A 21,324-nucleotide genomic window follows, 5' to 3' on the forward strand; every position below is an offset into this window, starting at 1 on the left:
TTGAATGATGTACTCTGTGCAATTGTTGTTGCTATTTCATGCATCACATTTAATACTGTCACTAGGAGTTGCCCCTTGTAATACCAACCTTGTAGCATTGCCAAAGCATGCCTCTTGTGACATCAAAAGGGACCATCTCCAGTTCTCAGATTTTCACCCTGAAATCTCAGGATTTGGAATAGTCCTTGCTTGACAACTGTATTATGGGGAGTTACCCATGGAATATGGAGTAATAATATATACATGATTTATATATACATCACATATATAAATTAGATGGCTTTTGCAGGTGATTTCCCTTCTGAATTTGCAATAAGGTGACATTAATGAAGGCCTAAATTTCAAGCTTACTGTAAAGATTACGGAGATAATATATATGAAGCACTTTGAGTACCCTCTACACAGAGAGATGATTAGGAAATCAATTCCAGTTACCAAAGCCTGAGTTTTGGCAGCCAAGAGGCTACATTCATTGTGCCAGAATGTTTCAGCACAGACCTTACTCATCCCTAATTTTCACCAATAATTAATTTTATTGGTATCTCTTTTCCTGGCAGAGTCAACAGAGAAGAGGACAATTCTCTGACTTGTCACTGTACAAAAGCTAAGCAAAGCATTTCAGAGATATTTCCAGGAAACTGTTTGCTAGGAAAGCCACACTGTTTAGGAGGTCAGCCTGGACATAGAAAAGACAATGTTCTACCCCCTGATGAGGATCTCTAGGGATAGGATTTTTGTTATTGTTTGCTTTTGGCAGGAAAGCACAAAATAACTGATGCTGAGAATCCCACATGTAATAGTTGCCAAGTAGGACAGTGAAAGCCAAGTTATATATTTTGTGGGTTGCTGAAGCATCATGAGCAATGCAAATTCAAATGTAGAACAAAATGTACCTTTAAAGGCAATAATATGTTCCAATAATTTTCTTCTATGTTCTGACACTGGTGAAGACATTGGGAAGAACTTTCTGATGGTCAAAGCTGTTCAACAGTAGACCCTGCCTCACCTTCTTATCAATTCTCTTACTTTCTTATCAAGAAGGTAAGAGAAGGTGAGAAAGAAGGTGTAGACTAGAGTAAATAGAATGGAGGTAATCAGGGAGGAGAAAAAAGAAATGACTGAGAAGAAGAAAGAGTAAGGGAAGCTATAAGAAATAATTAGAATGAGGAATGAGGATGAGGAAGTATAGAAGAAAAAGAGGGAAGAAGAAAAAAAGGAAGTGTGGAAAAAGAGGAGGAAGACTTTAAGTATGTAGACCACAGTTCACCTGTGGGGTAAAAGGAAAAAGAATAGTAATAAGGAAGATAGTCAGGGAATCAAGTGGTGTACAAGAAGAAGAAAAAAGAAAAGAAGAGGATAAGGAAGAAGAGAGGAGTATATGTGAAGAGTCGAGAAGGGTTTGGTAATTCTGGAATATTATTTTTTTTAAAAAAAAAATGAGTATATGGTAATACCAGAGACTTTGCACAGGTACATAATGATTGAACATACATGTATTGATGTAAATAAGATCTCATTCAGAACAATCTTCAACTATTATAAATTATTTTATTTTATAATTTTATTTATAATGCATAACATTATTCTATCACTGTTTTTTGAAATTGGATTCACAATAAAAATACATTAAAAACAACAACAGTAGACCCTGTCTCAGAGGGTGATGGCTTCTCTTTCTTAGGAGGTCTTTAGACAGAGGTTTTATGGCTATCTTTCAAGAGTTATGTATTCCTTCATGGCAAGGGGTTAGACTAGATACCCCTGTCCCTTCCAGCTCTGTGATCTATAAGACACCCCTCCCTGTCAGAGCCTGGAAAATTACATTTAAACATAATTAGTTACAGTTTGAGTCCAAAAGCCCTCTCCAATTTATTTTTTTATTGTGGTTGCACATTTTAATTCTTTTTCTTTATTGTTCCAAAGGAACTACAATAGATCCTTTCTTTAAAGAACCATGAGAATGCTACAAGCAGTTGGCTTGTGGTATAAAATCCACCAAAATGAAGAGGTTACACACTGTAATGTTCTCTGTGGTAGTAACTTTCTTGCTATGGAAGGAACCCTCCACTAAAGAGGCACCATCAGCTGGTCAGCCACCATGGTGTAATGCTGCGCCACCACCTAAGAGGATGTACCGTATGTTGATAGACTTTCTACTCTGTGCAGCATGAGACCCACATTGCCCTCTTGTCCAATATATTTGGACCTCAGAGATCACTGGATTTCAGCCTCTGTTTAAGCAAGGCAAAGAGCAGTTTTTTAAGATCACTTTCAGATTCAGCATTCACAAGGAAATCAAAAAGATTTGTAACATATTTGTGAAAAGGGTATTTAGAATTTCTCCAAGTTGAGAGCCATTGAGGCATAGTGTTTTGAGAGCTGGACTACAACTCTGGAGATCCTGGGTTTGATCCCCAGCTGGAACATGAAATCTGTTGGGTAACTACGAGCAAGTCACACTCTTTTACCCTCAGGGGACAACAATGGCAAACCTTCTCTAAACAAATCTTGACAAGAAAACCCCATGATAGCTTCACCTTAGTCTTGCTATATGTCAGAAACAACTTGAAGAAACACAACAAACCAAGTGACTCTGGATGGACTGGGTGGAAAGTAAAACAACAATGTTACTGGTTATTTGGAATCTGTGCTGTGATTCACAGATAACATTGCCTTAAGCTGCATTTAAAAAAATTCTTCGAAAGAAGAATGTAGCAAGGCCTTCTCCATTTTAAAAAACTGAAGGATTAATTGGTGTTCTTTAGGTTCTTTTAGGCGCGTTACAGACCGCCCCTTTGAGGCGGCCTGTAGGCGCTGCTTTCCCCAGTATATCGGGGCCTCAGCTGCCAGACTGGCAGCCTCTGAGGCCCCGATCCACCGCTTTCCAGGCTGTGGGGAAGCGGCAAAAGGCCGCTTCCCCGCAGCCTGGAAAGGGGTGTCCTTGGGGCTTCAAGCCCCAAGGACACCCCGCGGCAGCGGGGAGGAGGAGAAAGGGGCCACTTGGCCCCTTTCTCCCTTGCATTGCTGGGTGCAGCCATCTAAGGGCTGCGCCCAGCGACGGAAACCAGGAAGGAGCTCCGAAACGGAGCTCCTTCTTGCTCCGTGGAAAGGGCGCACTAAGCACCCTGGCGCGGAGCGACGACGTCACGCCCGCACCGCCCCATATAGAGGCGGAGCAGTTGTGACGTCATCATGGCGGCCCCCATGTGGAAGGGGCACCGCCATTTTGTACAGACTCAGTCCGTACTAGAGTTAGGGGCGTCCAAAAGTGACGCCCCTTTTTAACCCTAGTACGGACTGAGTCCGTAGTTAAAGGCCCGTCTGTAACGGGCCTTAGTTATCTTTATTTAATTTTCCTACATTTCTGACTGTTCGGTATATATTTATAGCCAGACATATGAGTATGGGGTGTGGGTGCATAAAAGAACAGTAGACATTTTGTTCATAAATATTTTTGCAACAACAAAATCTTTGTTGTTAACTGCCCTTGAGTCAATTTCAATTCATGGCAACCCTGTGGATGAGATATCTCCAAGTTCTCTGCCTCTCTGGTTAAGTCCTGCAGGCCCAGGCCTGTGTCTTCCTTGATTGAGTCTAACCATCTGGCATGTGGTTTTCCTCTCTTTCTACTACTATCTTCCACCTTTCTTACCATCATTGTCTTTTCTAATGATTCATTTTTCCTCATGACGTGGCCAAAGTAAAATCCTGCTACATCTCAAAATTACAGCAAAAGACAGGAAGGTGTGAAACTGGACTAAATGAGAATGGTTATCCTTTGAAACAACCTGAGCATAGATGCACTTGGAATAAATGTTGAATACATATTAGTCCTTAGAGAGATATTTTTTAAAATGTCTATTGCTTGCCAAATGTGATGAAATTACTCTTAACCCTCTGTGTTCTTTTTCTCTAGGGTAGAAGATGTTGTTGAAATAGAATCTCCTTCACAGGTGGACGATTTAAAATCAGTTATGAGTGGGAATGAAGAGGATGAAAAGCTCCAAGTTAAAATACAAGCTTTTGAAGAGAAAATAAACATTGAGAGCAATACTCCTGGCTCTGTACGCAGATATAGTTTGGGCCAGGTTTCTAAAGAAGAAAGAAAGGACATGAGGTTTAACAGGTGAGCTCCAATGAAACATGTTGGTGGCATTCCATGCTGATCAGTATACCTATACAGATGTATAAGAACATTCACTTTGACAACATAGTACCTGTGAGCATGAAACATTTAATTGTGTCCAGACATCTTGTCAGTAATTTCAAGAGCTGGATAAAATTTGTATGAATTATTTGTTTAACCTACCCTACTCTCCAGAGGGCAGGGGTAAGTTCAAAATAAATGCTGAAGTGGATTTGAACAGGTTCAAAAAATAAAGATTTCCTTTCATAAGTATAATTTAAGCAGTAACAATCCTTTTGCCAATTTCATAATTTTAAAGCATGTTATAGAGGGAATTAATCAATACCTTATAGAATCATCGTGTTAGAAAGGATCTTCTAGTTCAGTGGTTCTTGAGCCATCTGATACAAGGGTTTGGCATATTTTTTCTAGTGTGGCAGGGACTGGTACTATTTTTGTGCCCAGTGGAAACAATTCTTCCGTTCTTTTCTGGAAACTCTCCCTGCACCACTGCTTTGAGTAGCACTGCTCTAGTTCAACCTCTGGCTCAATGCCAGCTCTATAATACAAGAGGCCACTATGCCACTCCTGAGAAATGGCCATCCTCCCTGGCTATTTAAATACTTTCTGTAGAGGACAACCCACCTTTCATACTGCCTTCCAAGGCAACCTGCCAAACAGCTCTTCCTGTTAGGAAGCTTCTTCTAACGCTGGGCTATAATCTGCTTCCCTGTATTTTCCACCCTTTAGTTTTAGTCTGGCCCTTTGGGGCAACAAGTTTGCTCCATCTTCTGCCTGCCACTATTTCAGCTATTTGCAGTCTACTGTCAGTCTTCCTTTGAATGTTCCCCTTCCTTTTCCAATCTAATCATTTGTTGTTAACTGCCTTCGAGTCAATCTCGACTCATGGCAAACCCTATGGATGAGACATCCCCAAGATCCTCTGTCCGCTACTGCTTTGCTTAATTCCTGCAACCCCATACCCATGACCTCCTTAATAAACTCCATCCATCTAGCATGTGGCTTTCCTATCTTCTTACTTCCATCCACCTTTCCCAGCATTCATGTCTTTTCCAATGAGTCCTTCCTTCTCATGATGTGTCCTGAGTACAACAGCCTCTGGTCATATTGGCTTCCAGGGAGATTTCCGGCTTGATCTGCTGTAGGACTCATGTGGTTGTCCTTTTGGCTGTCCATGGCACCTTCAGCAGTCTTCTCCAGCACCACATCTCAAATGAATTGATTTTCTTCCTATCATTTTTCTTAACTGTTCAGATCTCAGATCCATACATGGTAATAGGGAATATGATGGCTTGTATGATTCTAACTTTTGTGCTGAGTTGTATATCTCTCTTCATTTCAGAATCTTTTCTGGTTCTTTCATAGCCACCCTTGCCATTCTTAATCTTCTTCTGATTTCTTGACTGCAGTCCCCATTTCTATCAATGTTTGTCCCAGGTATGGGAATTCTTTTACTATTTCTGTTTCTTCATTGTCTATGTTGAACTTGTGAAGGTCCTCATTATTTTGGTTTTCTTTATATTCAACATTAAGCCTGCCTTTGCACTTTCTTCTTTGATCTTCCTTAGTAGGCATTCCAGGTTTTTGAGGTTTTCTGCTAGTAATATAGTGTCATCTGCATATCTTCTTCCCATTTTCACTCCTCCTTCTTCAGTGTCCAAGCCTGCTTTTCTTATAATATGTTCTGCATACAAGTTAGAAAGATGGGGTGAAAGGATACAGCCTTGTCTGACCCCTTTGCCAATTGGGAATGATTCTGTTTCTCTGTGTTCTGTTCTGACAGTAGCCTCTTGTCCTGAGTACAGATTCCTCATTAGGACTATCAGATGTGTTGGCACTCCTATGTCTTTAAGGGCAATACATAACCTTTTATGATCTATGCAGTCAAAGGCTTTGCTATAGACTATAAAACACATGCTGATTTTCTTTTAGAATTCCCTGGTGCCATCATATGTTTGCAATGTCGTCCCTAGTGCCTCTTCCTTTCCTGAACCCTGCATGAACCTCTGGGGTTTCTCTCTCCATATATGGTTGGAGTCTGTGTTATAGAATTTTGAGCATAATTTTGCTTGCATGGGATATTAGTGCTATGGTTCTATAGTTGACGCAATCTTTTGCGTCTCCTTTTTTGTGGATGGGGATGTATATTGATTGCTTCCAATCTGTTGGCCATTGTGTTGTTTTCCATATCTGTTGACATCTGTTGGCACTGAAGTTGACTCTGTCAATGTGGATTGCAGCAGTTTAATTGGAATATCATCTGTTCCTGGTGATTTGTTTTTCTCTGTTTCTCTTACTGCAGTTTCCACCTTGCTTTCTAGAATTAGGGGTTCATCTTCATATAGGTCTTTGTTCCGTGTGTCCTTCATTTTATCATCCCTTTTTTATAATGTGTATCTCTGATGCTCAAGCTAATCATACCCAGCTTTTTAAATTCACCTTTTCTTAGAGGAAGGGTTTTTTGCTATTCTCTGAATGTACTTGTTGATTTCCTTCTTCTGAGAGCATACTTCAGTTATGTAGCCAACGTAATGCAGAACAGAGTGGAACAATTTCTTTTCATCACCTGGAAACTACTTTTGCTAACGCAAGCCAGGACTGCATTAGCCTTTTTAGGTGTTGCATCACACTGCTGTCTTACGTTCATCTTGTGATCCACTAAAACACTTAGATTATTTTCACATGTTTCTTTGCCAAGCCATGCTTCACCCTACTTCTGTCTTTGATGCTGTTTTGTACCATACATGCAATTATTTACATTTATGACAGTTGAATTTTACCTTAATAGATTTGGCCTTGTGCTCCAGCCTTTACCAGATGCTTTTGGTCCTTGCCTTCTAGGTGTTAGCTGTCTTCCCTCTTTTCATGTCATCTGTAAATGTGATAAGTAATGTTCTCATTCAGACCCTTTATAACATTCTGAACAGTATATCATCTAGTATAGGCCACTATTTTCTTCTTTTTTCTAAAATATTCTCTCTATATGTGTGTGTGTGTGTGTGTGTGTGTGTGTGTGTGTGTGTGACTCATCTCTCCCCCTGGATCAAGGCAGGGAACAACAACAATTGGAAAACATCAGTTAAAACACTCATTGGTTTAAAAGGACAAATAAGATGTACACATATTAAAACAATCCATATTTTAAAATCATCATTTAAAAGTCAGAATTTAAAAATTACCTGGATAAGTCTTTCAGAAGAGATTGGTCTTTAATGCTGTTTTAAATTCAGACATTGTATTCAGCTGTAAAATCTCCACTGGCAGGTCATTTCTCAGTCTAGGTGCAGCTGAAGAAAAAGTCCTTTGGTTGACAATTGCCAACCTAGTTCTGTCTTACTGAAGTAAGGACCTTATCACACTGCTTAAATAACCTGGTTTATCTCTTTTGAACTGAAGTCTAATTCAGACTGCAGCTGGGTCCTATCACAAGGATTTTGCCGCCAAAGCCACCAGGCGATTCCATCCTGGCTGCAGCCCGGGTCGCTGGCACACGTCAGCAGCAATTATTTGAAGTTGGAAAGCTCCCAGTTTCAAAATGAGGCTCCTGAAACATACCTGGGACCTGGGCTGCAGCTGGGCTGGACTTGCCCGGGGGCTTCAGTGGCAAAATCCTTGTGATATGACCTGGCCACAGTCTGAATTAGACTTCAGTTCAGAAGAGATAAGCCAGGTTACTTGAGTGGTCCTAAGTGTTGGCCAGAGGACCTGAGTGTATATAATAAATGCTGGTCTGCAGCACATAAAATTTTGGTATTAATGTACAAAATAATTAGTTAGAATTAATTGGATTATTATTAGTAGTAGTGGTGATGGTAGCAATGTTATTATGAAACTATAATATTACACACTCATATTGCACACACATGTACAAACGATACAGAAAAACAAAGCAGTGAACATAGAGAATAAACAATTTCTATTACATACATAAAAAATAATAACCAGAAGAGTACAAAAAAGTCCTATCAGAGGGTTTATACATAGTACTAATCTTCATTGCAGTAAGATGTGAACATTTTATTAAATAAATAATAGAACAGGCCATTACTTGATCCCCTAGTCATCAGACCACAGTTAGATCTTGGCTTGAAGACAAAATTGTGATGTGTTCCAGACCATAGTTTACTGCAAGTAGGTGAAATGGCAAACTACAATGTGCTACTAATTTGTAGTGGACATTCTGACTCCCTTCAGGCTTGAAAGAAAGGAAGAAAGGGATGTGTGAGTGCGAGAATATTGATATGTCTTGTCCATCATGATTTTTCATTATGTCCAAACTAAGCCAGTCTGATACATCTTCACTCTCCTATTCTGCTATCTTTAAATTTCAACATTTTAAACTAAAAAGAGATGGAGTGAATCTTAGTCCATTTCCTGGATGCTCTGTGCTATAGCTGATGATCCTGATATATCTTACTTCCCTCTCGGTTTAAGGCTTTTTCTTTTATCTTCTTCTTCATCTTAGAATCCTAGAATCATAGAATCGTAGAGTTGGAAGAGACCACTAGGGCCATCCAGTCCAACCCCCTGCCATGCAGGAAATCCAATTCAAAGCATCCCTGACAGATGGCCATCCAGCCTCTGTTTAAAGACCTCCAAGGAAGGAGACTCTATCACCCTCCGAGGGAGTGCATTCCACTGTCGAACAGCCCTTACTGTCAGGAACTTCCTCCTAATGTTCAGGTGGAATCTCTTTTCCTGTAGCTTGCATCCATTGTTCCGGGTCCTGTTCTCTGGAGCAGCAGAAAACAAGCTTGCTCCCTCGTCAATATGACATCCTTTCAAATATTTAAACAGGGCTATCATATCACCTCTTAACCTTCTTTTCTCCAGGCTAAACATCCCCAGCTCCCTAAGTCGTTCCTCATAGGGCATGGTTTCATGCAGTTGTTCTCACTACTGGCTCCATGACATCCTGCTGAGCTTTAGAAATGGCTCATCTTGCATGTCCATTTGCATGCGGAAAAAGGATTCCTTTTCCTGACTGTAACTGAACACCAGAGTAGCCATGCAGAACAACACCATCTGTGTTAAATGCATGTTTACCTCTTTTTGGAGGGGCAGGTGTAGTTTTGAGACAGCAGTCAGGTTCACAGATGATTCTACCACCATCTTGCCTGCCATTCCAAATATATCAGTATCTATTTTGCCTCTGCCCCAAGCCATTCCCCATACCTTTGTTTTCACCCCAGGTCCAAAAGTCTAGCTTTGCATGCTGTTCGTATGAAGGGTGTTCATTCGGACAACGGACAAGAAATGGAAAATGGAGATGTTACAGCCGGCATCTCTTTCACAGATATCTATATGAGCCAAGAAGCCGACAAATTGCCTTCCAGCACAGGCACTGAAGAGTCACAGCTGGAACAATCCTCCCTTTCACACCCAAGTATCAAATGTATAGAACCAGAGAACCTGCCAGAACCTGTTAAAGAAAATGGCCATGAAGGGAGCCCAAAGACAATGAAGAATCCAGTGGAATATCAAGATAAGCTTTACTTTCACTTAAAGGAAAATCTGTCTAAAGTGAAAGCATATGTGATGGAGATGGGGAAGAAAATTCCTCTCCCAGATGAGTGTGTTATAGAAGGTAAGAGGCCTGGAATTCTGAAACAATGAGATTGTTTAAAAATACTTTAGGACTCTCATCTAAGGTGTCAAACAGCCTCCTCGAAGATTTCTAGGTTAGTTGAAACATGTTTTTACGTAATGACATCATATTTAAACACTGTGCTTTTGAGATTCCTTCTTGCTGCTATGTTGTTTCTATCCTGCAGTGTGCTTTATCCCTTAGAAAGACCATTAGTAAACTCTCCTTGCCTGATTGGAAATAATCACATGCTAATATCATCACAGTATGCCCTAACTGTGATCAGAGGACATATTCCTAGAACCCTTTCCCGTGTGCCCTGGGGTGCATTAAACTAGGGCTGGGGACAGGCAATTTTCTATTTTATTTATTAAAGCACTTCTACCCCACCCTGTATCACAGGATCAGGGTTGCAAACAAAATAAACAATTTAAAACATTTCCAGATTAAAAGCATAAATAACGGGAACAAAGTAAAAACACATTAAAGATAGTAGTAGTTAAAACCACTTTAAAAACATTGCATGCAGAATTAAAATGCATTGGTCCCTGAAGCCTTTAATAAAAACCCATGTTTTATCTTAGTGCTGAAAAGAGATCAAGCTTGGCTCCAATCAAATCTCCCAAGGAATAGCATTCCACAGTTAGGGTACCACAGTCTAGAAGCCCCCCTCCCATGTCCTCCCACTTCTTGTGTATACTTCAGTTCTCAGCCAGGTAAAGACTGGAGATTATCATACAGGGAAAGGGACATCCTTGTCCCATGCTTTTCCAATTCTTTCACATGACATCACACTTATCCTGTCATTGTCCCATCGTTGAAGTGGAATTGTCCTGTCATTTTGTATTGACCGGAGTTCACATTAATACAATTCCACTTAAATGACAGGACAAAGTGTGAAGTCTCTGAAACACTTTTGCACGATCATAAGGACTGGAGAGTGATCTGCTTCGCTCTCAATCCTATCCCATCCCCATGTGATAATTTCCAATGAGAGGAAACTCTCTCAGGCATTTTCCCCCCAGAAAACTGAAAATAATCTGAAATATGGATCAACCCACTTTTGCCTCTCATCAAGTAGGTTTTTCAGGTTTTAGTATTGTTTCAGAAACTGCAAAATCTGTTTGACCAGAATCAACTGCAGGCCAAAATAAATACATATGTAGCTGTTCACCATGGGAAGAAAATGTGCCTTCAAAATACTTTCAACACTTTTAACACCTGCTCCCTTCACCAACATTAGAACATTATTTAAATATTTTAAGAGAAATTCAACTATAAACAAGCACACCTACTAATGCATTGGTTAAGAATAATTTGGCTAAAGCTTTAGTCCAAAATGGGAACGTTTCCCAACTTACGGTACTAAGACATTTCTCATTACAGTGTGCAGGAACAGAGAATGAGTTGTACTAAAACAAAGTAACTTTTCTAAACTCTAAGAAGGATATATGCAATGCTTCATAGGAGACAATCATGATTCTGCAGTAGACCCAGGTGTCTTGAGTGCCTCCCCCCCACATATATTTGTTCTTTCTTTCTTTCTTTCTTTCTTTCTTTCTTTCTTTCTTAAACACTGTTTGTGATGGTGGCTGTGGCATTCCTAATATGATCCAGGTCGATTTCTACCTGAAGTACCATCACAGTTTAGAGTAGGACCACTTAATCCACTTGGAAGCAATGAGAGTAACCCTAATTCATATGAGATGTTAAATGCATGGTATTGGTACCAAAGAAAACATCTGTGTCCTCAGATGTTTTTGCATGCATCTCCCATCACTCCTTATTTTTAAATGGAACTGTTTTACTTCTGAGCTGATAGTCACTAGGCCATCAAAGTTCATAAGTCAAGCTGTGCAAGATCAAAGGCCTAAGACTAATGGAAATTAAAGTCCAACAACATCTGGAATGCCCCAGGTTGCCCATTCCTGATGCAGGGAATAAGGTATGAGCAAATCCATCATAATAGCCCTTTTCATACAATGAATAGTTCATGCGTATCCAGTCATTTTTTTCTCATTGCTAAAATAAACTGAAATGCCTTATATGGTAATCTTTTTCACTCTTACTGTTGCAATTTCTTGTAAATTCTTTAAGTAAGATTCTTGAGATAAAATTCCCACAGTAAAGACACATGGTGAGATTGATGTTACTCATTCTGGATATATTCACTGAAATGCACTCACATTCTTTACACATGGGACACCTAGTTAATATTTCAGATACTCCATAAACTACTTGTTCTGAAGTCTGGCAGTAATCTGACCTCCTGTTGGTGTACCAAGAGTTAGTCTTTTCCTCATCCTTAAGAAATGATTCATAAGTTATTGTCATGAGTATACAAGTGGCTAGTGTTGGATGGAATTTGTACAGATTTTATTAATAATAAGATGAGGAATCTAGTATAAGAGGAACTCTAGGTCAAACCACTGAATTAGTAATAAATGCTATGTTGTGACATGGTTTTATTGTAATACACAAATACAGAGTACAAGGACTTCTGAAAAATGACTTCATGAGGCTTTTAATGCAGACTTTTAAATGTCACATTCCCTGTAATAGAGAACTGTTATACTGGAGAAGAAAGGGGTAAGCCAAATCATCAAGGGGCTGGAGCATGAAAAAAGGTTACAGCATTTGGGTTTTTTCACCCAGAAGGAAGGTGAGTAAGTAAGGATGTGAGAGAGGTGTATAGAATAATGCATCATGTGAAGATACTGGATAGTGAGCTTCTCTCATAATACCAGGACCCAGGCCAATCTCTAAAAAATGAATGCTGGGAAATTCAAGACATATAAAAGGAGGTGCTTCACCAAGCACATAATTTAATTCCAGAATTCACTGCTACAAAATATAGTGATGGCTGCCAATGTGCAAGGTTTTGTAACAGATCAGAAAAAATCATGAAAAATAAGGTATTATATATGACAGGTGTGTGTGTGTGTGTGTGTGTGTGTGTGTGTGTGTGTGTGTGTGTTCTGTGTACCAGATGAGGTATACCTCTTAGGGGAAGTGAAGTAGGGCATTGCTTTCTAATAAGAATTTTGTCCCCTCCAATGAAATTTTCTTTTAGACTCCAATTTCTAGCAGTACAGAGACTGAAGCACTGAAAATCATTTGCACCTACAGCCCTTATATTTGCTATGTTTGCATTCCCTTGGTAACTTTGCCTGCCATTTTTCTTTCAATGCCTTATCTGTATTTCTAAATGATCAACTGAAGTTTTAAGTTACTGCAGTTTGGAGACTGAAGAAAAATGTCATGGAAAGAGGAGAAGAAGGAGCAATAAATTTTATTTGCACACATACCCCTCTGCCCAATATTTATGACCATGGTGTTTATCACATGGAGCTTTTTGCAGCTTTTTGCAGCTCAGATCCGACGTGGCTACAGGCCCAATGATGTGAATTCATGTTATAACATGAATGTGTTATCAAATGTGATTCCTTTCTATGGGGGCTCCTTCCAAGGCGCTTCCGCAGTGAATCCAAAGTGACTCCTCATTTTGATGAATTCAGAAAAAAGTGAATTCACAGAATTCGCTTTCAAGCTCACTTTGATTTCATTCCGAACTGGTTTGGTGTGGAATGCAACTTTGCTTCTGCTCTGGTACACCACCGCAAACCCCCTGGATTGCAAATTTCCCATGATGCAGCACTGCAATTTTCCCCCATTTTCTTTCGGTGGTCCTTTCACTTTCAGGGCAACTTTCAGGGAAACTCATTTTTTGGGAATATATATATGTGTATTTGCGTGAATGTGAATATACACATATGTATGTATATCTATCTGTCTATCTATCTATCTATCTGTGTGTGTGTGTGTTGAAATTGCTGAAATGGAAGGGAAAATAAAAAAGGGGGATGAAGAAGACACAGAAATATTCACAAGGCAAATATTCATGCAAACACGCAATTACGCGAAACAGGGAACACGAACTTGCGCCCCTTTTCACCCCAGAAACGTACAAGGTCACGATGCGTTCAGACCCCCACTGAGCATTTGGAAGGGTGCCAATTCGAATCGTTGAATCCCACCAGTGTGGTAATACCATTTGCACTCACTCATCTTGAATCCGCATCACGTGACTTGCCTTGGATTCGATTCCCCCTCGATTCGGAAGGGCATCCAGGTGTGATAAAACATTCACGTTATAACGTGAATTTGGATAGCTGAACCAAGAGTCACCCCGGATATGAGCTGCAAAAACCTCTGTGTGATAAACACCATTGTAACCTCCTAATAGGATGGCAGCCTTTATGTTTTCCTTTTGGCTCTTGTTTGCCATATTACCTGATTAGTTGAGTTTTAGACAAATTTACATTGCCCACATTCCCATTTCCATATTCAGCTGGCCCAGAAGTAGTTCTGGCCCAATTCCAAAAACTCTATAATATCAGAAAAAAAGATGCCCCATGACATCACAAAGATCGGTACCTCAGTCTCAGGTTTTGATGATGATGATGATGATGATGATGATAATTTCTTTCCCACCTCTCCACATGGCTCAAGGTGAGGGACAAAAACAATTAACAAACAGCAACATCCGCTAAACACATTGGTTCAAACACACATCAATTTAAAAGGACAAATAAGATGTACACATATTAAAACAATCCACATCTAAAATTCATCATTTAAAATTCACAATTTTAAAGTCATCTTGATAAGCCTGCTGGAAGAGACTAGTCCTCAATGCTCTTTTAAATTCAGACAGTGTATACAGTTATTGAATCTCTTCTGACAGGTCATTTCACAGTCTAGGGGCGGCCGAAGAAAAAGTCCTTTGGCTGACAGTTGCCAATCTAGCCTGGCTGACTGGAGTAAATGTCGGCCAGAGGACCAGAGTGGACAGGGCAGTTTATATGGGAGGAGGCAATCTTGAAGATAACCTGGACCTAAACCATGTAGGGCTTTCAAAGTAATAGCCAATACTTTGTACCTTGCCCTAGAATATCAAGGAGTGGGATGTTGCTGTCTCATGCTGTACACCTCTGATAAATTGGCCAAGATGGCCATGCTAATTTTCTGTATTCCCAGATTTACACATGGATATTAAGAATCCCAGTTTTGCCTACTTCTTGCTTGTTAAAGTCTCTCCATCAATTGAAGTTACAGGCCCTGAGAGTAAATGGGGTTATAAACAAGTGGTGTGTGAGGATGATCATATAAGAGAGGGAAGGAGGGAGACCTTGGTCAAGATCAGAGACAGAGCAATTGATGTGCATCTTCTCTCCTTCTTTTGACAACTGCAGGAAAATGCTGGTTTTATTTGCTCTGGTGATGCAGAGATCTGCATTACCTCTTTGTTTTGTAATTTATTGATTGATTTTTACCACTAACAATCTAATATACAATCAAAATGATATACATTCAGAAAATACATACAAAAACATAAAGAAACAGAGAATAGGGATCTTACTCTCAATCATAACTGTAATGAAAAGAAAATTAAAAAGATAGAAAAAGTCTTTTGTTATTCTATGATTACAAATCCAATTAAATAAACCTACTATAATTGCTAATAAACATAACCACATATTTTGACATTGTTAGATTTCTTATTGCTCAAAAGTCCATAAATATTTTTCATTCTTTCAAAGAATCTTCAGTTGGCTTATTCTTTAGAACCCATTTAATGTGGCATTTTGTGCTAACTCAGCAGCCTTAACAATCCATTCTTCCATTGTTAGTGCTTCAGACTGTTTCCAAGTTTGTGCAAACAACAATCTTGCTGCTGTGATCATGTATTGAGGAACTGCTCCATTACCTAGTTCTTTATCCATGATGCCTAGCAGAAACATTTCTGGTAACACTGCAAAATCTACCTTTTAACTTTTTCCAATTAACATATACATTTTAGACCAATAACTTTTTGCCTTCTTGCAAGTCCACCAAATATCAGAGAAGGAACCCTTCTTATCCTGACATCTCCATGGCATCCTTGTTTTGGAAAATCTTTGGTTCTCCTGAAACATCATATTTTATTGTGAAAGACAAATTTCATGACAATTCAGCTCGTCCCTAGTACTTATGTGTATAAACATCTAAGATCCTGTACATGCTTAGCTTGGGGCTAAATCCCAGTGACCTCAGTAAGCAGAAGTAGTTCTAGAGTAAGGCTGCATGTGTAGGTACTCCAACAGGGAATGAACACTCTTGTAAATCTTTAGTAAACCTTCAGATTTCTGTTTCATGCTGGAGTGACAACTGGTTTACGTGTTATATAATCCCATCCAGGACCAATTAAAGGATATAAAATCACTTCTAGATTTTCCTAGCAGATTGACAACTTTAAGATGATTTTTCTTTCTTTCTTTGTACATTTCAGAAATATCATCTTTACCATCTAATGTCTTCCTTTAAAAAAAAGTAGGGTAGTTTTTATCAGTGTATATTTCTCCAGATGTTTTGTGATCTTCCTTATCAACATTTCAGGAATGCTGCTTACTACAAAGGCAGGTTTATGAGTTTATAATTTCCCCAAGGACCTGCACTTTTATATTAAATTTAGGGCTGGTACAGACTGCCCTAAAGGGACAGCTTGATGCTGCCCTTTTGAGCTCCAGATTGGGGCCACAATAACCACACACCATGGCCCCAATCCAGCGTTTTTCCAGCCCAAAAAGAAGCAGCAAAATTCTGCTCCTTTTTGGGTGGAAAAAAGCCTCCCTTTCTGTCATGGCGGCAGCTCTTCTACACTGCCTACTGTCTGGTTGAGCAGGCAGGGTCATGCTGGCTTGGGGGCATTGTTGGGGCATGTGGAATCTAAACACCATGCCCCTACATTGCCCCCAAGCCGGTGCTTACAGCCAGTCTGTTTTGGTCCTTAGTTGGCTATGCTAGCTGGGATTTCCATTTCTATTTCTTAACAAGTCTGGTGTGATGAGACATGTTTTTCCTTCCCCCCCCCCCTTCTCTTATTATATGTTCTTACAAATATTGATTACTTGAGCATATATGCAAATCATTCCTGGGCCACATACACACATAAGATCAGTACAATCAATAGCTGGACTTTTACAAATGATCTACAAATTGGAAACAAGTGATGAACAATTACTACTTAAGTCACAGTTTATGGTCAGCTGAAATCTTGCATATCCATCCCATGGTCTAATTGAATTTAACTCATTATTAAGAACTTTCTGTTGGGCTAATTTTTTAGTCTTCCTCTGCACTGGTAGACACATGCAGGCTGACAGATGCACCCTTGCTTCAGTGCTTGATGAATGGTAGTTAAAATGCGAATGAAGTTAGTTGAACAAAGGCTGACGTGACAGGCTAACATGAATTCTATCAGTGGCACTAGATCTATAGTGGCTCATTCATATGTGCATCTGATCTATTCCCACTCAGAGACTAGATTGTACAGATTCTTGTAAGTGCTTTTCATGTAAATCCTGTAATAATTTGATTAGGAAAAACAGATTGACACAAACAGTGTCAAATGCTGATGTTAAACTCAGTCTGTCTTGATTTGTTTTTCTTTCTTTATTCTGTATGATAAAACTTAAAACAGCAAAAAAAAGTGATTGAGTTTATGACAGAATTCCCCTTTCAAAAAGTGCCCTGGGTCTGATTTGGTTGGTGTTACATTTTAGGCTGTGCTGTGAGATAATTAGTACCATATGATGGAAGAGATGGAAAAGATCATTGCTCCCCTGCAGTGTTTGCTTCTGGAACCTTTTGATAAATTTAAGCATGGCATGAGCCAAGGTTTTATTGAGAACACATGGTGCTCTGCTAGCTCAATACAACCACAAACTTGCAGAAATGCAGACCAATGTTATGAAAATCAGTTGTGTTTTCACTATGCCATTTTTTCCCCAAAAATGGCCTCTTATTATTTAAACCTGATCTTAAGCTCCAACCACCCCTAAGACTGTTCCCATACTGTGAAAAGTTCACATGCTGTCACACAAACTGGTCTTGCAATGCAGATTGTTTTATATGATTGGATTTTAGTGCCTAAAGCAGCAGAACTGGTGGTGTTATAAGGAGAGCACTAAGCTGGTTTTATAAGGTGCAAAAGAGTAGAGTAGGTTTCCTATATACAGATGTTTAAATGGAGCTACCACAGACCTTTCTGCCTATAAGGCTTTCTGATTTGTGCAAAAAGGTACAGATACAGAGACATATCTGCAAATATGTACTGCTTTTTGACATTATGATTTATAGCTGTAAACATAAATTTGAATAGACTGAGGACAAAAAGTAAAACTAAAAGTAATTTTTAAAAAACCTTGAAAACAGCCACTTAAATAAGCATAAATTCAAAAAGTTTAATACCATTGATTGCATGGAGGAAAAAATTTTTGGCTGTCTTCCTAAAAGCAAGACATGTATGAGGCTTTGGGAAGAGCTCTGAATGGCAGTTTTGAGAGGGTCAGCAAGAAGAAGAGCCCCTCTCAGTTCCTAACACAGTCCCAGTACAGTTCACAGCTTTTTTTTTTATTTTAATCTCAGAACATGCATGTTGTGTTTACTTTAACCTTAATAGCCAGGGGAATATCACTTCATAGTTAGTAACGTCCTATGGAGAGAATAGAACTTTTCTTGTTGGAAGGTGATTTGGAATGGATCCATATGAGGGGAGCAAGCCCTTGGGGCAAACAGTCTGATACATTAACCCATTTCCAACCACTCTTCATAGGTTCCTTTCTATAGTTATTTCTTGACAGCTTTGGCAAGTTGGAGACTACTTTGGGGAAATAAAATGTTGATCTGAGCATTCTGTCATATTGCTGACATAACATTTTCCCCACAATACACTCTGTATCCAGAAGTAGATATGCAAGATCATTCATAGGACACACTGAGAAAAAAAATCTTCATTGCTCTTGTAAGATAAGAACATAGTAAGCATTCAGGATAGTGTTAAAATAAATGTGTGTATTAGCAAGAATTGTATGGGTGTGACACTTGGACACTGAGAAACACTGGCAAGAAAAGAATCAATATTTTAAGATCTGGTGCTAGAAGACTGCCAAAAAGTAAATGGGCCCAAGAGAAAATCAAGTCTGAACTCTCACTAGAAGCCAAAATTTCTAAACTAAGGCTGTTGTACTTTGGATTCATCATGAAATGACATGCTTCATTGGAAAAGATGATAATACTTGTTAAAGAGGGAAGCAGTAGGAGAAGATAACATTTCAGATTGGTTGATTGATTAAATCAAGGAAGCCATAGGCCTGACCTTGCAAGACCTGAATAGGACTGTTAATGATCAGGACTCTCAGAGGTCTCCAGTCCCCATAAATTGAAGTCAATTTGATGACAAATAACAACAAATAGACAATGTGTTGGCCCGATCACCTCCATCATCCCTCTCCTCATATGGAAAGTGACACTAAAGAGGAGAATTTCTGTTACAAATCAGGGTTCCCGATCATGCTGATAGCCCCTGTATGCAGAGAAGCCTTGTCTCTGAGAATGCTGGTCTCTGCATCTGGAGTTGTGATGGAAAGATCAAGGCCAGCATGTTCTCCACACATTTATATCAGCTCTGTTCCTAACAGCTGAATAGGGTTGATCAAATTCAATATTTGAACATTTTTAATCATTTTTCACCTTCATCTTTTGAAGTGATTCAACCAAGGACCCTCTCGTACTATTTAGTTACAATGCTATGATTCTGCTTTATCTGTCATGGCATCATCTTGTGGAAGTGAGGATTTGTACGTGTTTGAAGAGGCACCAGGGCTCTTGAGTTGAGAATTCTAAATACCCCTCCTGAATTTGCAAATTCTAGAATTCTATAGGATGAAACCATTATTAACCTTTATTTATAAAGTGCTGTAAACCATGTCAAGTAAAGTGGAATCACAGTGTTATAACTGCAGTTGGCTCTTGGTATGTGCATTGGTTCTGTTCCAGAATTCCCCTCCGCAGATAGCAAAATCCATGAGACCCGAAGTCCCATTGTTCCTAATGGCACACAACATGCGTGCAACCACATTGGTGTCACCGCATGTACGCACTACCATTGGGAACAATAGCAAGCCTGCGAAAGGGGAGAGCTGACTCTATGAAGTGTGAAAGGGTCCCTAATGTTCCCCAGCTCCTTTCAGCTTTCCATCAGAGTTCATTTTAAATGGTGCTCTTCCACTGTTTTGGTTTAAGTGGAACTCCAGCCTTTTGTTCAGATTCTTCTTGCCTGAAGATGTTTCCCAATGGGCTGAAAAATGCAGTCTGTGGCTGTGCTGACCCAATTCATGCCAGAGCCGCAGCAACCACATGAACCCAGCCCTGATCTGGGCTGCTGCTGCAGTTTTGAGCTGGGCCAGTGAAAGGATGGATATTTTACCACTCCTTTTATTTATTATTTAAGTTATTTATACCCTGCCCTTCAGCCCTAATGGCTCTCAGAGCGGCTTACAATTATTATTTTTAATAAGATGGTTCCCTGCCCTCGGGCTTACAATCTAAAAGACACGACACAAAAGGAGAAGGGAATGGTGGTGGGAAAGGGGATGAAGTCCAGTGGTTCTTCTCTCCCTCTGATGCCTGGACCAAGGCAGACGGACTGGAGGGAGGGCTCTTCTTCTTCTTCAGGCTAGCCCTGGTGGAGCTGGGCCAGCCTATTCACTCCCTGGCAGGCCAAAGGATGACAGTTATGGAGGGAGGAGCCTCTATTTTCAGGCTAGCCCCGATGGAGCTGGGCCAGCCTATTCTCTCCCTCACAGGCTGAAGGATGACAGTTATGGAGGGAGGAGCCTCCTTTTCAGCCCAGTTCTTCAGCAATGACATGGATCTGGTGGGGTTTCCTTCCACGTTTGGGACATGGGTTATCTAAATGCTATGCCCCAAATGTGGCAAGAAACTGCATCATTTGGCCCATCTGTTTTGGGCCAATATCTAAGAAACCCCCTCCCCATAGCTCACCAATACATTGAAACTCCTTGGCTTTACTAGTTTATCTGACCCTGCACATGGAAGAGGTAGCATTTCCATGAAATCTAACTTGGAAGTCTGGGCTTTTAGCATCCTACCCAGAAAACTAAATTTCACTTCCAGGACCTCACATACAGTAGACCCTTCTTATACATGGTTTTTTTAAATACACAGATTCAAGCATCCACGGTTTGAAAATGTTCAAAAAAGTATAAATTTCAAATTTCAAATATGATTTTCCATTTTTTATAAGGGGCACCATTTTGCTATGCCATTATATTTAATGGGACTTCAGCATCTGCAGGTTTTGTTATCCACGGGGGATCTTGGAACCAAACCCCAGCATTTAACAAAGGTCCACTGTATACAATTCTGCATGTCAGTGGGGCTAGTGTGCATCAAAACCTTGATTCCACCACAGAAATGTCAAAGCTAGGAATATTTACTTTTTGGACTACCTCTCTCAGAATGTTTCAGTCAGAATCATGAGTGGCCACCCTGACTGGGTGATTCTAGGATTTGTGGTCCAAAAAAGTAATGTTTCCAAATTTTGATTGCTACTAGCTTCAAGACATGAACGTAAGATTTGGAAGTTGGATTGACAGAGTGAGGTACCTCAGGCAGTAGAAGCTAAAGGGCAACACAAAACACTAGTGAAATGCTGGAAGACTCAGCTATCTGTGCCATACAGTCT

General features: G+C 39.8%; 1 protein-coding gene across 1 annotated transcript in view; it reads left to right on the top strand.

Moving 5' to 3' along the window:
• Positions 1-21,324, top strand: part of VEPH1 (ventricular zone expressed PH domain containing 1) — a 153,222-nt gene that overhangs the window by 75,851 nt on the left and 56,047 nt on the right. The window contains exons 7-8 of the mRNA XM_089508976.1: positions 3,917-4,126; positions 9,340-9,734. Of these exons, the coding sequence (XP_089365102.1) occupies positions 3,917-4,126; positions 9,340-9,734 (605 nt within the window). The remainder of the gene's footprint in view (positions 1-3,916; positions 4,127-9,339; positions 9,735-21,324) is intronic.

This window comes from Sceloporus occidentalis, unplaced genomic scaffold, assembly GCF_023333645.1.
Source record: "Sceloporus occidentalis isolate IW3139 unplaced genomic scaffold, rSceOcc1.0.p SCAF_2, whole genome shotgun sequence".
Lineage (NCBI taxonomy): Eukaryota > Metazoa > Chordata > Lepidosauria > Squamata > Phrynosomatidae > Sceloporus > Sceloporus occidentalis.